Source organism: Equus caballus, chromosome 16 (genome assembly GCF_041296265.1).
Source record: "Equus caballus isolate H_3958 breed thoroughbred chromosome 16, TB-T2T, whole genome shotgun sequence".
In the NCBI taxonomy this organism is placed as follows: domain Eukaryota; kingdom Metazoa; phylum Chordata; class Mammalia; order Perissodactyla; family Equidae; genus Equus; species Equus caballus.
Genome location: NC_091699.1, coordinates 8,525,650 through 8,540,566, shown reverse-complemented (window position 1 = coordinate 8,540,566; position 14,917 = coordinate 8,525,650). Strand labels below are relative to the sequence as shown.

The 14,917-nt window shown below is 36.6% G+C and overlaps 2 protein-coding genes across 6 annotated transcripts in view; one reads left to right on the top strand and one right to left on the bottom strand.

The window, feature by feature from the left end:
* Nucleotides 1–4,001, bottom strand: part of LOC138917981 (ATP-binding cassette sub-family D member 2-like) — a 59,762-nt gene extending 55,761 nt beyond the window's left edge. For all 5 annotated transcript variants that reach the window (XM_070237095.1, XM_070237091.1, XM_070237092.1 and 2 more), the window contains exons 1-2: nucleotides 3,847–4,001; nucleotides 1,209–1,428 (exon numbers count right to left, since the gene is read on the bottom strand). The gene's annotated coding sequence lies outside the window, so the exon portion shown is untranslated. The remainder of the gene's footprint in view (nucleotides 1–1,208; nucleotides 1,429–3,846) is intronic.
* Nucleotides 4,002–4,047: 46 nt separating this feature from the next.
* Nucleotides 4,048–14,917, top strand: part of LOC138918160 (regulator of DNA class I crossover intermediates 1-like) — a 74,318-nt gene continuing 63,448 nt past the window's right edge. Inside the window, exon 1 of the mRNA XM_070238357.1 lies at nucleotides 4,048–4,198. Coding sequence (XP_070094458.1) covers nucleotides 4,176–4,198 — 23 coding nt within the window. The 5' untranslated portion in view covers nucleotides 4,048–4,175. The remainder of the gene's footprint in view (nucleotides 4,199–14,917) is intronic.

Below are 14,917 nucleotides of genomic sequence, written 5' to 3'. Positions count from 1 at the left end.
CAAGGTGACTATTGAATAAAAAAGAGCAGTGTTTCACTTCTACCACCCTCTTGTGTCCTTTAGATAGTTGTTACTTGGAGGTGTGTGACTTTATAACCTAAAGTTAACCATTTGGGAATCCAACTGGAGTTAGATGGTGGAAATAGCTTCTCTGGGACCTTACTTCATTTTTTGAGAGTTCTTTGTCTTTTGCAAACTTTTGTTTTGCTTGTTTTGTTTAGGCTTAGAGATAATCTATTGGCTACTTCCCACTTTGGTTATTTGATTCAAACAAAGAGTGTTAAAAAAATTTTCCCTACATCCCTAATGGAGGACTTAAACTGCTAAACAGTCAAGCAAAATTCTGCATACTTTTAAATATGTAAAATGTTTAGGTAAGGATGAGTGTGTTTTCGAATATGCAAAAACATTTTTGCTTCCCCACACCCACCACCCCCCACAACATACATACACATTTCTAGTCAACTGGAAGCCTGAGAAGATATGCATTAAATTAGAACAGAGGTTGGCAAATTATAACCCAACCAGTGGGCCAAATTTGGCCTGCCACCTATTTTTTTATGGCCCTTGAGATAAGAACAGTTTTTACATTTTAAAATGGTTGAAAACACATCACAAGAATAATAATATTTTGTGGTGCATGAAAATTACATGAAATTTTTATTTCAGTGTCCATAAATAAAGTTTTATTGGAACACAGCCACACCCATTTATTTATTTACTTATTTTCTATGGCTTTCAAGCCACAGAGCCAGAGCTGGATAGATGAAACAGAGCCTAAAATATTCACTATCTGGCCCTCTTCAGAAGAAGTTTGCCAACCCTTGTGCTAGAATATAAAACCTGTTTCAGTGTTGAATGATCTTCATTATTCAGTTTACTGTGAATAAAGAACTATTCTCCTTTTCATAAGTAACAATAGCCTTAAACTTTTAAAACTCCTTTCCCATGTACCTATATGAATTTCAAGAATCATCACAGGTCTCTTTTCATTTGTTTGCATTCAATTCAGCAGATTGACTAATACATGAGTGGCAAATTCATGCAAATTTCTTTTATAGCTGGCCATATTAGCAGCAAAATCTATGATTCATTCCATTGAGACTTTCTAAGTCTGTATGTAGAGATCATAGTGTTATAGTGGTTATTTTCAAAATCTTTTATTCCTAATCTCACGTTTCTCATGTGTCAAAGTAAGGATCTCTTACCCTTATAAACTTTAATTCTTTATGTCACATCTCCTGACTGTGATAAGACAGGTGGAGGGCCAGGGTAAACTTAGCTGGGGGTGATAGGAGGATGTTCAGCCAGGCAGAACACGTACACAGAGGGTTGCACCGGTCAGCAAGCAGCTGGCAGTCGAGGCAAGTGGCCTGCATCACTGGCATAGGACAGCCACATCAGGGGAGGAGCAGGGCAGTGGGAAATCTAGAAGCAAAAAAGGTTAGAGATCAAATCAGGCCTGCACTTAGTTGTAGGTAGGTCAGTTTATCAACTGATAATGAAGCTAGGGTATAGGAACAAGCTTTTATTGGCTTGAGTGAAAGACTTGTTAGAATGAGGAAAATAATCAAGATAGAAAGACAGAAATTTGGTTACCGGAATTGTGGTGCAGGGAAGGTTGGAGGCCAGTTACTAGAACTGGGGAAAAGGTTAATGTGAGATTTGACCTAATGATGAGCCACTTAAGTACAGATGTAACTATCACCATTTTAATTCCACTCCCACCCTTCACTCTACCCTACCCCCAAGAGTCAGGGTTGGTCCTAGCATCTGAAACCAAGCTCAAGACTTCAGGGAAGGCAGAGGAAGAATTCAAGATGATAGGAAAACAGATACATAATTCCAGTGGGAAATATATGCCATTTAAGTAAGAAACTAAGAGTGTCAATGTACTTCTTTCATTTTTTATATTGCCATGCAATTAAAGCAGAAAGAATGCTAATTTAGTTTGAATTTCAAACTAGGTGAGAAAAAAAGAGTGAAAAAAAGTCACTTGTTACTATAGTAAACATAATTCAGCCTAATTTCCACTCAATCTTCTCAACTTTACATGTGTTTATATCGGAAAGCATAAAAATTTTCTTAAGAGAGGAGAAATAATCTTAAAAAAAGATCTTGAAAATGAATGAAAGTTAAAAAATAAGCAATAATTATCAAATCACTCTGTTCTCAAGTGTGATACTCTCAATGTCAGTGTCACAGTGGACATTACCAACAACCATGGAAGAGCAGGATTAGACTTTATATATATATTAGAGACTATATATATACACATATATTAGGAAAACTACATGCTTTATAAACAGTAAAACATCAGAAATAAATTTTTATAATAAAGAGACCTACATATATAAGTATATGAATAAAAATGTATAATGCAGATAATATGTATTATGTGTTTAGATAGTAAATCACCAGAGAGTAAATAATTTTTAGCAATAAAGATAAATTAAGGTTTAAGATTTGGGATGCATTTCCTTCTCAGCAAATGCTAAGTAGTATTTTATCTGTGCTGTATTCCTTTCTTGAACTGTTTCCTGACCCAAGAGATTACCTAATTGCCCTACTGGCCCTAAAATAGCACAGCATTTGACTCATTATCTACCAGTCATGCTAGCCTTATTCATGTGAGCCACAAACACAATGAAGATGAGATCTTAGGTCAATATTTCATCTGTTACAAATAACCACCTAATAACTGGTTCATAATGAAATGTCTTTTGCTGTGAAGGAAAACCCAGCAAATATCTTGTCTGAGGATGTATCTCATAGATTAATCTTTCCTTAGCCTAATTTACCACTTCCACTGCCTCTCTGTGACTGGAAGGAAAGCAGTGACTCTAGTCAGAGAGAAGACACGGTTCTATCCAGCTCCCACTTCTTGACTCTTCTCAACAGATTGGTCAACCTGTCCTTTATGTCTCTACCTATAGAATATATTTTAAAAGGTCAGTCAATCCTCTATAAAATTATTTTCCCCTTCTAGTTAATTTAGTTAATTTGTACCTGTTTCAAAATGTTGAAAGTAGGAAAGGCTAACGCACTGGGCCATTGCTTCTGACTCGACTGTATGGTTTAGTTACTGAAAAACGATGAGCTACTCCATGACGAAGACTAATTTGTTCTGAAATGCTATACTCACTTGGTTTAATTCAAACCAATGATAGATATACTTTGGTGAATTTTTGTGACAAAAATCAGTATTTATATGATTAAACAATGTCTACCAGGGCACCTAATCCTATTTTAGGCAACTATATTTTAGGCACTATTTCCCAAAGAGTTAACAGAAAATGTAGCATATTTGAAAATGAGAGATTGCCCAGGTTAAAAATCTGGAAAACAATCATGACAATTGGGGAAAAAAACCATTTTGTGCATTTGTTTGGTACAGATTTCTAGTTTCTAACCAAAATATCATAGAACAGTGTGTAAGATAAACATTTTGTGAGGATATACAAACATAACACAGAAACGATCAGTAAAATCCAACTTTCGTTTTGAGATTTTTTTCGGTAAGGTGTTTAAAGTCTTTGGGTCTTTACAGCTAAACCCAGTTTTGATCAAGCTCTCTAAGAAACCCACAAAATGGTAAGTTACTACAGCGCAATATTTCTAATAAACAACTGTGTACTGAATATTGAAACTGCACATGAAAGATATTTAAAGGATTTGGATATGGAGTGATGTGGGAATGGAAACATCATCTTGAGGATTACGGATCCATATCTTTCTTCTTGCCTTCTTTTTCTCCCCTCAGTCTGTTCTTTGACCTAAAAAAAAAAGGCTGAGACCTACAGCAAAGTAAATAAAACTACGGTGGGGGTGGTTTGAAACACTAACCCTGCGGCCACAGCCCGACACTTCATTTCTTGAGGGTTCCTTCGCCCGACCGGTTGAAACTGCTGTGTTCTTCCTCCTTCGGACGCGCTGCTTTCGCACGGCGTCCCCTGCGGCCCTATCAGGACAGCGTCGCCGCAGAAACCGCAGAGGCTGCCGGGAGACCCGGAAGGAGCCAAACCAGGCCGCAAAGGCTGTAGGGAGGCTGGGCTCTAGGCCCGTGGGCCGGAGAGGAGCGGGCTGAAACCGAGGAAGCTGTGGCTTAGCACTGAACGGAGCCGTCTGAAGTGCAGCTGTCAGAACCCCAGTGTCTTCTCAGAAGTTTTGGGGAGATGAACTGGGTCGGGGGCTCCCGGTGAGTCGTGCTGCTGGAGCTTGAGACTGTAGCCTTGCGTCCCTGGACGTGCATTCCCGTCATGGCGCCTCTTTCCTAGGCCTCGGAGGGGAGGGCACAGCCTTGCCTGGGGGCAACTTGCTAGGAGAGGTCTTTTAATCTTCCCCAAGCCGGGGGACCCTAGCACCATGTCTCTGCTCTTAAACCGAAAGCAGCTCAGCTTTTCCCCCACTGCCTTTCCAAAAGCTTCACATGTGGGGCCCGCCGTGGGTGAGGTTCTCTGCTCTCCCTCCCCCGCCTCCCGGGTCCTCCTCCTCTAATGAGACCTCTGAGCAGCTGAGGCCTCTTCTCGCCCCTGCTTCTCCCTTTTCGAAGGGATTTCTTTGCATCAATATATCATCTTTGCACAAATTTGTAAGGCGTTATGGAAGAGGCCATTCCCTGCTGCCCTTAAATCCATTGGTGGGGGCTCGTATCCACCATAAATCCAATTTAGTTTGTTTTTGCAAGGGAGGGAAAGTGAAGCGTTTTTTTGCTTTAACTTACAAGAGAATTTACAATTTGTTTTGTATTTAGAATTAATCACATAAAGGAGGATGAGTTGACAGTTTAGCTTTAGGTAACCTGTTCATTGCTGTTGACCTTCAAGTCCACTAGGATGGAAATCATGTGGGCCTGTAATTTCGTTTGATCAAATTCCCTGACAAAAAGAATTGTTTTGATTGAAACATTAAGCCATTAAATACAATTTTTGTCACAAGTAGACCCAGGACAGTGATGATATGGTTAGAATATAACACATTTAAATTCTTAGGAATTTTATAAGAGGAAAGACAGCTTTTGTGTTCAAGTATTGTAACGATGTCTGACAATTTTAGCAATAGCATTTATCCTGTTGAAGATATGTTAGCATCGTATTTTAGAAGTTTATCTGATTTATTCCTAGCTAATGTTCTAGCATCATGCTTCCACTTTGGAGAAAAGTGAAAACTCACTTACAAACGTCACACAGTTTAGTTGATACATGATTATAATTTGATGTTTTTGAATTCTTTAAAATGTGAATATTAAATGAGATACAAAATCATCTTACAAATGCTTAAGCAGTATTAAAATATAGGTGCTATTATTATTCTGTCATATATCTTCTGGTTATTCAGGGAGTAGTATTTTGGTTGCTAGTGGGAGGATGCAAAAGCAATGTACTGCAGGAAACATGTAGTCTAGGATTGTGTTTCTCAAAATGAGGTAGTGCTGCACCTGGAGATATTAGGTACCAGGGGGTTAAGAAACCACAGAAGAAACGTGACACATCTCCCTGGAGCATCAGTTTTATTCACAGATCGGAGGAAAATATATTTTTTAATTTAAGTAAACATGGATATGTTATAGAGTAAAAGGCAAAACTTGTGTGAAGTTGTAAGAGAAAATATGGAATTTTAAATAAATTTTCTTGGGGAGGTTGGGCTCGTTAGGGTCAAACTCCAGATTGGTAATGAAAAAATGAGTGTGTCCACTTTATACTATCCCAGCAAACAAAGGTAGACAAGATTAGTTGATCATGGCGCTCTGACCATGAGGCCGTAAGGGCCTCAGAATCTGAGACAGTGCTTAGTAATCACTAGCAGTTGATTGGAGCTGCTATAGAGTAGAAGTTTTAATCCTTGTCTCAGACCATCCTTGAGTACTTGTTTATTTCCCTCTGTTGTAGGATTAGTTTTTGTTTGAAAATTTTGAGAACTGTTAGGAACTTAAAATATAGACGAGTAACTAGAGAACATTTACAAAGCTCTCTCAGAGCTGCTCCATCAGAGAATTCGGCATTAATTAATTCAACAAATACGTTTTTACTTGCCTCCCTGTTTAGGGCATTGTCAAGCTGTATAGTGGGATTCAAAAGAGAAAAAGATAAAACTTTGGACCACCAAAAGAATTTATGGTAGAATGGTGAGATTTGAATTAGGTGAATAATTTTAAGACTAGATAGTTAAATGGTACTTAATATATAACAAATGCTGTTCTAAGAACTTTTTGTACATTAGCTCATTTACTCTTAAGAAGAACCCTATGAGGTATGTACAAATGTTATCCTCATTTTACTGATAGGGAAACTGAGGCACTGTTAATGTTAAGTGGCTTGCCCAAGGTCACCCAGCTAATCAATGACAGTTATTTGAGAACCATATGCTTAATGGCTATGCTATGCTATGCAATGTAGAAATACGAGTATTGTGAAAGTGGCACATGTAAAGGGCTATGGATATTTAGAGAACAGAGAAATTACCTTAAACCTTGAAGGATAACAGTGTTGCACAGAACAAGCGCTACAGAGAAACAATGAAACACAGGTTCTTAAAAGCTGAAAAGGAAGTGAGATAAATAATTATCAAATTGGAGACCTAGTTTTTACCAAGGCTTCTTAGAAGAGATGGGTTGGGAGGGCAGTATTAAAGAACCTGAAAGGATTATTTGGCAGACAGTAGATAGGTCTGCATTAAGACAGGAAAACACTTGCAAAGAGGCTTTATACCTTTTTTCCAAGGAAATGAATGAAGCAGGCTACAGCAAGTTTATATTTTGGTTGTAGCAACCTGATTGTATACACTAAATCAAACCAGGGTATTCTTGTTGTGTATTATAGGGACCTGATATACAGTTTAATTGCGGAATCATTTGATAGGAGCGTCTTTACAATTGCAAAGGTCTTTGCAAGTTTTCTTGGCATAAAAGAAACTTGGCATTTAACTTTTTGCTGCTCTTCTGTTTGGGGAGTCTACCAGTCACATGTAAGATTTTTTTTTGTGAGGGAAGGGACTGGTGGCTAGGGAAGAAATAAGCTTTCCTTATTTTGATTTTTAAATTACTTGGTTTGGCTTTAGTGTTATGCTTTGTGGACGTCTTTGAAGATATAACATTTCATTTCAAACAAAGTCTCATTTAGGGTAAAGAGATTTGGTCTAAGCTGAAACTAATTGACATATCTATGATAGTTCCCAGTCTACTGTCCCTGAAACTTGCTAATCAGCCATAATGTCAGATTTTTCAATTTAATGGGTTCTTTCTTTTTTTCCTAAAATTATATTCTTTTTTTGACTTAAAATGCCCCTCCCATTTTAAGTCCTTTCTTTTTTTCTCCCCCTGCTTTTTCTTCCCAAATCCCCCCAGTACATATTTTAGTTGTGGCATGTGGGACGCCACCTCAGTGTGACCTGATGAGCGGTGCCATGTCCATGCCCGGGATCTGAACCAGTGAAACGCTGGGCCACCTAAGCAGAGGACGCGAACTTAACCACTCGGCCACGGGGCTGGTCCCAAGTCCTTTCTTGACAAAATTAAAAATATGAATCATTTGTCAGTCTTACCAATTAAATAATTTTGTTTTTTTTTAGTTGTCTGGGAATCATTGACCTAGAACTCTAATCTTTGTTTTGTACTTTTACGTCAGCACTGAGACCCTGTGTTTTCCTAGTCACATTGAGGTGTAAATTTGAAAGAGGACAGGTATAAGCACTGATCTTTTTAATTTGGAAAAGATTCTCTTTTATTTTCAGTATTTGGTGATTGATGACTTGTTTCACCAGATTCATAGCCACCTCAGACATGAAGGTGGTAGGAAGAGAAGAGAGAAAGGAGAAGATAAAGATGTGACCAGTCTTTGGGCCTCGATATGCTATTCAGAATGGGATCAACTATAGATCTGAAATACAGCACTATACATGCAGTGTAAGAAGACTTTTTGTTTTAATTAGAGGAGGTTTATTTTTATAACTTAGATTGAAGAATGCAACCCGTGTCATAAGAAAGACACAGATAAAATCCTGTTTGAATTTAGGTGAAGGAGAGGTTTGCATTTGTAAATGTAGGCCTAGAATATTCACCTGTGCAAAGTATTTAGTGAGTGCTATGTACCAGGCACTGTGCCAGGTCAGAGTATAAAGTAACTGAAATTTAGTCTCTTTCTGAGAGATTTATAGCTTATTGGGGAGGGGGGAATATGACATTCCATAAAGTTTGAAAATGTTGAAAGATCAGGGGCCAAAATATATGATTTAAAAAAAAACAGTGTGAACAATAGTAGAACATAGGAAAGTTTTAGCTGAGAGTTTGGCAAATCAGAAACAAGGCTAAAGGAAAGTTTGATGGAGAAAAAGAATAAAATAAATGTTATGTAAATAGTTGGAGATAAGATTACTTATTTAAATACTTAAAAATGTGTATATGTGTCTGCGTGATGGTGAGGTTGAAAACCAGACTGAGAAGTTGAAATTTGATCTGTTGGATATTGAGGAGTCATTCAAATTCAGAAGTACCACAGTGAAAGTGGTATTCTATGACTGTTTGTTTGTGGTGCTAGTGGTGTGTAGTTTGGAATATAGTGGTGAAAGACTCCAAGACAGTGATACCAGTTAGGATTCTTCTGGGGAAAAATAATCAATACTATTTTTCCATTTTCTTGTATGACTATATATTTTCCAGATCAAATCAAAACCAGTCCTAGGGCTGGCGCGGTGGCCGAGTGGTTAAGTTCGTGCGCTCTGCTTCGGCGGCCCGGGGTTTCGCCAGTTCGAATCCTGGGCGCGGACATAGCACTGCTCATCAGACTATGCTGAGGTGGTGTCCCACATGCCACAGCTGGAAGGACCCACAACTAAAAATACACAGCGATGTACTGGGGGTCTTTGGGAGAAAAAGGAAAAATAAAATCTTTAAAAACAAAACAACCCCCAAAAAAGCAAGCAAAAAAAACCAGTCCTATGTGAATTTGGGTTAATTATTAAACCTCTCTGTATAGGAGCAGATCAGGTTGTGAGGGACCTTCATAATGGAAAAAAGAATACAAAATTGTGACTACAAAATTAGGTATAGGGCTTGGAAGGGGAATATGCAGATGAAGGGCTCTGAACTTAAGTTTAATTAGCTTTACAATAAATTCTCTTTACTGTGAATTAGCCTCTGTCCCTGCATCTCTTTCTTCATCTGTTAAATGGGGATAACACTTAAATGTACGGTGAACATCATCCCAGTTTGCCTAGGACAGTCATGGTTTATGCCTGTGATCCTAGTGGCACGCCCAGTTTAGCATTTGTTTTCGGAGTTTTTGTTTTTTAATTAAATATAAGCTACCATTAATGGTTCCGTTAAAATGAACCCAGATAGATTCAGTGAACATCCTTTTTTTTTTTTTAACCTCTGCCATGGTCTGTATTAGTGCATGAGCAACGTGTGCAGTGAAGAACGTTCTCACTTTAACATGTGGTTAAATCTGAAGACATCCAATGACAACCCAGGCCTGACACTTTCCAGATAGAAAGTAACTAACAGCTTCTTTTAAAGATAGCATGAAGGGCACTTGCTGATAAAGTGTGCTGAGACATGAGTGGCTGGGTACAACTAACTTGCTGGATGGGACGGGAGAAGTATTTAATGCTGCTGTCTGCTAGCCACTTGCACCAGCTAGTTGTAACATTGCATTCTAAGGTCTGAGAGATTTGTATAGCCGCCATGCCTGGGAGTGGGGTCAATAGGAAACATGGAAAATTTTAGATTAGGTGTAAGTGAAATATTTGCTAGGAATAGAGGCTAATCAGTCCTGTCAGAGTGCCTACAAAGAGTAGTAGGAATGTTGTTGCTACAGTGGTTTTGTCAACAACCGTTTCCTTTTTCATAGGGTTTAGTAATGCTTTTGTAACCTTTTGGCAGCAGGGAGCTCAAATAAAGGAAAATTAATGCTTAATGATAAATACTGATGTTTTGTTTTTTATTTGAGTTGATGAATCTATAACTAGTACACAAAATGTTTGCCAGCATTTAGCATCTCTCATGGTCACATGACAATCTGAATGCACAAATCTGCTGAAAAAGCATCAGGAGTTACTTTCAGATTTGGTAGTTATTTTAAGGAGATTATAGCTGCAGACAATAGTTTGACACATGTAACTGCAGAACATTAAAGATAAAATTATTTCTGCAATGATAATATAAATAGAAATTTGATGGATCATAGCATCTTGGGTAAAACAGGACTCTTACTAAATTATGTAACCTGTGTAGCCAAGATACACTTGGAATTGGTTGTAGTTCATGTATATTTCACAGTTGTAGTCAAAGAGGCTTGATATTTTACTGAACAAAGCTACAGTTGTCAAAATTTTCAATTTTTTATATGCACAGTTAATGTAACTGAATTACAGTGTTTTTGAGACAATACTGATGTTGAATCCAAAAAAGAATACTTTGGCGTGTTGTTATAAGCTTGCTTTCTTTGTTGCCTTTTATTAATTGGATTTCATAAACATTTGACTCTTTGAAGAGTTACTTGATAAATCAATCTATGTATCGTGCATTGTTATTGAACATTTTTGCAAGCAAGTCCTCTAAATTTTGATGACATTTTATTCAAAAACAGTTGAAAATATTTATTCAAAATATCCCATAAATGGAGTGAAAAACTTCAACTTTAGAAGCTTTTAGTGAATTATAATTGTTGAAATAAAGTTTTTAAGATTTAATTGTGAATAACCTGAAATACACATCTGTGTTGGGCTATCATTCACAATCTAAGATCTCTTCCATTGTATGACCCAGGAGATGGCTGTTCATGTTTATCAATACAGCCTGTAACTATGAAACAATATTTTCCATGTGAAAGTACTATAAGAATTCAATCTCTAAGAACTTATTTTAATTAGGCTCTGTATTCTGAATATTAGGTGGATTTCTGCCTTATCGATTGACACTTTTTTTCTCAATACCATACCTTTTGTAATTCATATTACTCTAAAAACTTCTTCTTGTATTGCAAGAGAAGAATTTATATGAAAGCCATAGCATTCTAATGTATATCAATACTATTCCTGACACATCAGGTGGACCTGCTTTAGTTTTCTGGAAAACCAACCTAAGTACTTTTTCTAGGCTAGTTACTGTCCTGAATCTTAATAAGTCTGCTAGCTAACAATGTTAACATTATGATGTCTTAGGTTAATATTAATTTCACTGTGACACAAGCCATAAAATAATTTTTTCAATTGTTAGTTATTGCTTTATTAATTTTATTTACATTTTTCACTTTGAATCACACTTAAGATGTTACTACAAGATTGTAACAATCTGGAAACGGTTTCTTTTGCATGGCACCTCGCCACTAAAAAGATAAACTAAGCAGCAAAATAAAAAGCAAAACAAAATAAACAAAAAAGAAAATTCAAGACTAGCTGACAGTTAAGATATGTGACACCCATAGTATTTAATCCCTAATGTAGTTTCAACATCTCCTGTGTACTCCATGTAAAATGTACGTTCGTGTTGTTCTTGATGTTTCTTTGACCACATTACTGCCTGTCTTTTTTTTTTAAAGAAAGTATTTCTTTAGCGTTTTCCTTTAAATCTTTGCTTACTAGAAAGAATGGCAAGGGGCAGAATGCCCTGTTATATTTTTGTAGTCAGTATGGTTTTATTTCTTCCTTTCTCTCTCTCTTCTTTCCTTCTCCCCTTCCCTCCCTTCTCTTCTCTTCTTTCCCTTTCTTAACCTCTTTGCACTTTTCTATTTTACTTTATTCTTTCTATCTTAATGAAGAATAAGTTAGTGTAATCTATATCCCTGCTTCCCACAATTGATAACTTGTGGAGTGTTCTATGAAGAAGTTATGGCCTTTTGATTTTATTTTCAGTATGTAGCTATAATGGCAACTAATATTGTTCACTTAAACTTTTACTGAAAGAGATGGTTGCAATATATTTCTTTAAAAATCCATTTTCTAGAATAACATAGTAATTACTGTTAAAGAGATGAGCTTCATTCCCACCTCCCCACCCCTAAATCTCTGGTAATTTAAATTTCAGGACAAAAATTAGAGAAACTCTTAAAATTGTTTTTTATAAAGTGCATATAAATTTCATGAAGAAACTGATGTTTGAATGGGGTCTTGAAGGTATTGAAAGTTTTGAGTACGAAATATGGTGGGAGGAGTCTCCATATATGGAGAAGAAAAACTATATTTTCATTTGGTTGGGTGTTGGAATACATGAAACGCAGGAATGGAAAACAAAGTTGAAACCTAAGTTGGGGCAGGCAAAGGAAGTCACGTCCCTAAGTGATAATCAGAGCTGTGTTTTATTGCTATTACCAATGTAGTAAGAAATATAGGAGAACATTTGCATAAAATCAAGGAGACTCTTTAAAGTATAATTATGGTAGCTAGCTACATACTTAATATTGCAGTAGTCAAAGTAGCAAATGACTTCTGAGGATTCACAGTTTATATATAGCAAGCTATTTTAATTATCTGCACGTTTTTCTTTTTCTCAGATATAAAATTCCATCTAGTTTACCCCATTATTTGGGGATATATTCATTTGTTCTCCCGTCTTTTCTATCTTATTTTTTTCTACCTTTATTGAGGTATAATTGACAAATAAAATTGTAAGATATTTAAAGTATATCATGTGATGGTTTGATATATGCATACATTGTGAAAGTTAATTAACACATCCATCACCTCAGATATTTCTCTTTTTTGGTGAGAACATTTAAGTTCTACTCTCTTAACAGATTTCAATTATACAATACAATGTTATTTTGTATTAACAAATGGTATGGTTACCATGTTATCCTCAGAACTTATTCATCTTATAACTTAAAGTTTGTATGCTTTTACCAACCTCTCCCTATTTACCTGACCCCCCAGCAACCACTTGTCTGTTCTCTGTTTCTATGATTTTAACTTTTTTTTAGATTCCACATATAAGTGGTACCATGTCCTATTTGTCTCTGTCTGACTTAATTATCTAATGCCTTCCAGGTTCATCCATCTTATCACAAATGACAGGATTTCTTTCTTTTTTTTGTGAGGAAGATTGGCCCAGAGCTAACATCTGTTGCCAATCTCTCTCTTTTTGCTTGAGAAGATTGTTGCTGAGTTAATATCTGTGCCAGTCTTCTTCTACTTTATGTGGGATGCAGCCACAGCATGGCTTGACACGTGGTGCTAGGTCTGTGCCTGGGATCTGAACCTGCGAACCCCGGGCTGCCAAAGTACAGCATGCGAACTTGACCACTATGCTGCTGGGCTGGCCCAGGATTTCTTTCTTTTAAAAGGGTGAATGATATTCCATGATGTATATATATATACCAAATATTCTTGATCCATTCATCCATTGATGTACTCTTAATCTGCTTCATACCTTGGTTGTTGTGAATAAGGCTCCTATGAACATGGGAGTACAGATATCTGTTTGAGATGTTGATTTCTCTTTGGATATATACCCAGAAGTGGTACTGCTCGATCAAATGGTAGTTCTTTTAATTTCTTGAAGAACCTCCATGCTGTCTTCCATAATGGCTGCACCAATTTATATTCCCACCAATAGTGCACAAGGGTTCCCTTTTCTTCACATCCTAATATTTGTTCTCTCTTTTCTTTTTGATGCAAGTCATCCTAAAGGACATGAGGTGATAAATCATTGTGGTTTTGATTTGCATTTCCCTGAGCGTTAGTGATATTGAGCACCTTTTCCTGTACCTGTTGATCATTTGCATGTCTCTTTTGAAAAATGCCTATTTACGTCCTTTGCCCATATTTTAACTAGGTTATTTGTTTTTTGCTGTTGAGTAGTATGAGTTCCTCATATTGTGGATATTAAACTCTTATCAGATATAAGATTTGCAAATATTTTCTCCAATTCCATAGGTTCCCTTTTCATTTTGTTGATGGTTTCCTTTGCTGTGCAGAAGCTTTGTAGTTTGATGTAGTCCCACTTTTTAATTTTTGCTTTTGGTGTCCAATCCAAAAAATCATTGCCGAAACCAATTTCAAGGAGCTTACCCCCTGTGTTTGCTTCTAGGAATTTTATGGTTTCAGGTCTTATATTCAAGTCTTTAATCCATTTAGAGTTGATTTTTGTGTACAGTGTAAGATAACGGTTACAGTTTCATTCTTTTGCATGTGACTGTCTAGTTTTCCCAACACTATTTATTGAAGAAACTGACCTTTCCCCACTGTGTATTCTTGGTTCCTTTGTGATACATTGAATGACCATATATTTCTGGCTTATTTCTGGATATTCTATTCCATTGGTCTGTCTGGCTGTTTCTATGCCAATACCATACTGTTTGATTACTGTCACTTTGTAATATAGTTTGAAATCAGGAAGTATGATGCCTCCAGCTTTCTTTCTCAATTATGCCTTGGCTATTTGGGATCTTTTGTGGTTCCATACAAATAATAGGGTTGTCTGTTTTATTTTTGTGAAAAATGCCACTAGAATTTTGATAGGGATTGCATTGAATCTGATATGTCATTTGATTTCTGGGCTTTCAATTCTGTTCCATTGATCTGTAGGTCTGTTTTTTTACCAGTACCATCCTGTTTTGATTACTATAGCTTTGTAGTATATTTTGAAATCAGGGATTGTGATGCCTCCAGCTTTATTCTTTTTTCTCAGGATTGCTTTAGCTGTTTGGGGTCTTTTGTTGCCCCATATGAATTTTAGGATCCTTTGTTCTATTTCTGTGAAGAATGTCATTGGGATTCTGATTGGGATTGTATTGAATCTGCAGATTGCTTTAGGGAGTATGGACATTTTAACTGTATTTATTCTTCCGATCCATGTGCACGGAATATCTTTCCATTTCTTTATGTCTTTATCAATTTCTTTCAATAAAGCCTTAATAGTTTTCATTGTATAGGTCTTTCACCTTCTTGGTTAAATTTATTCCTAGAAATTTTATTCTTTTTGTTG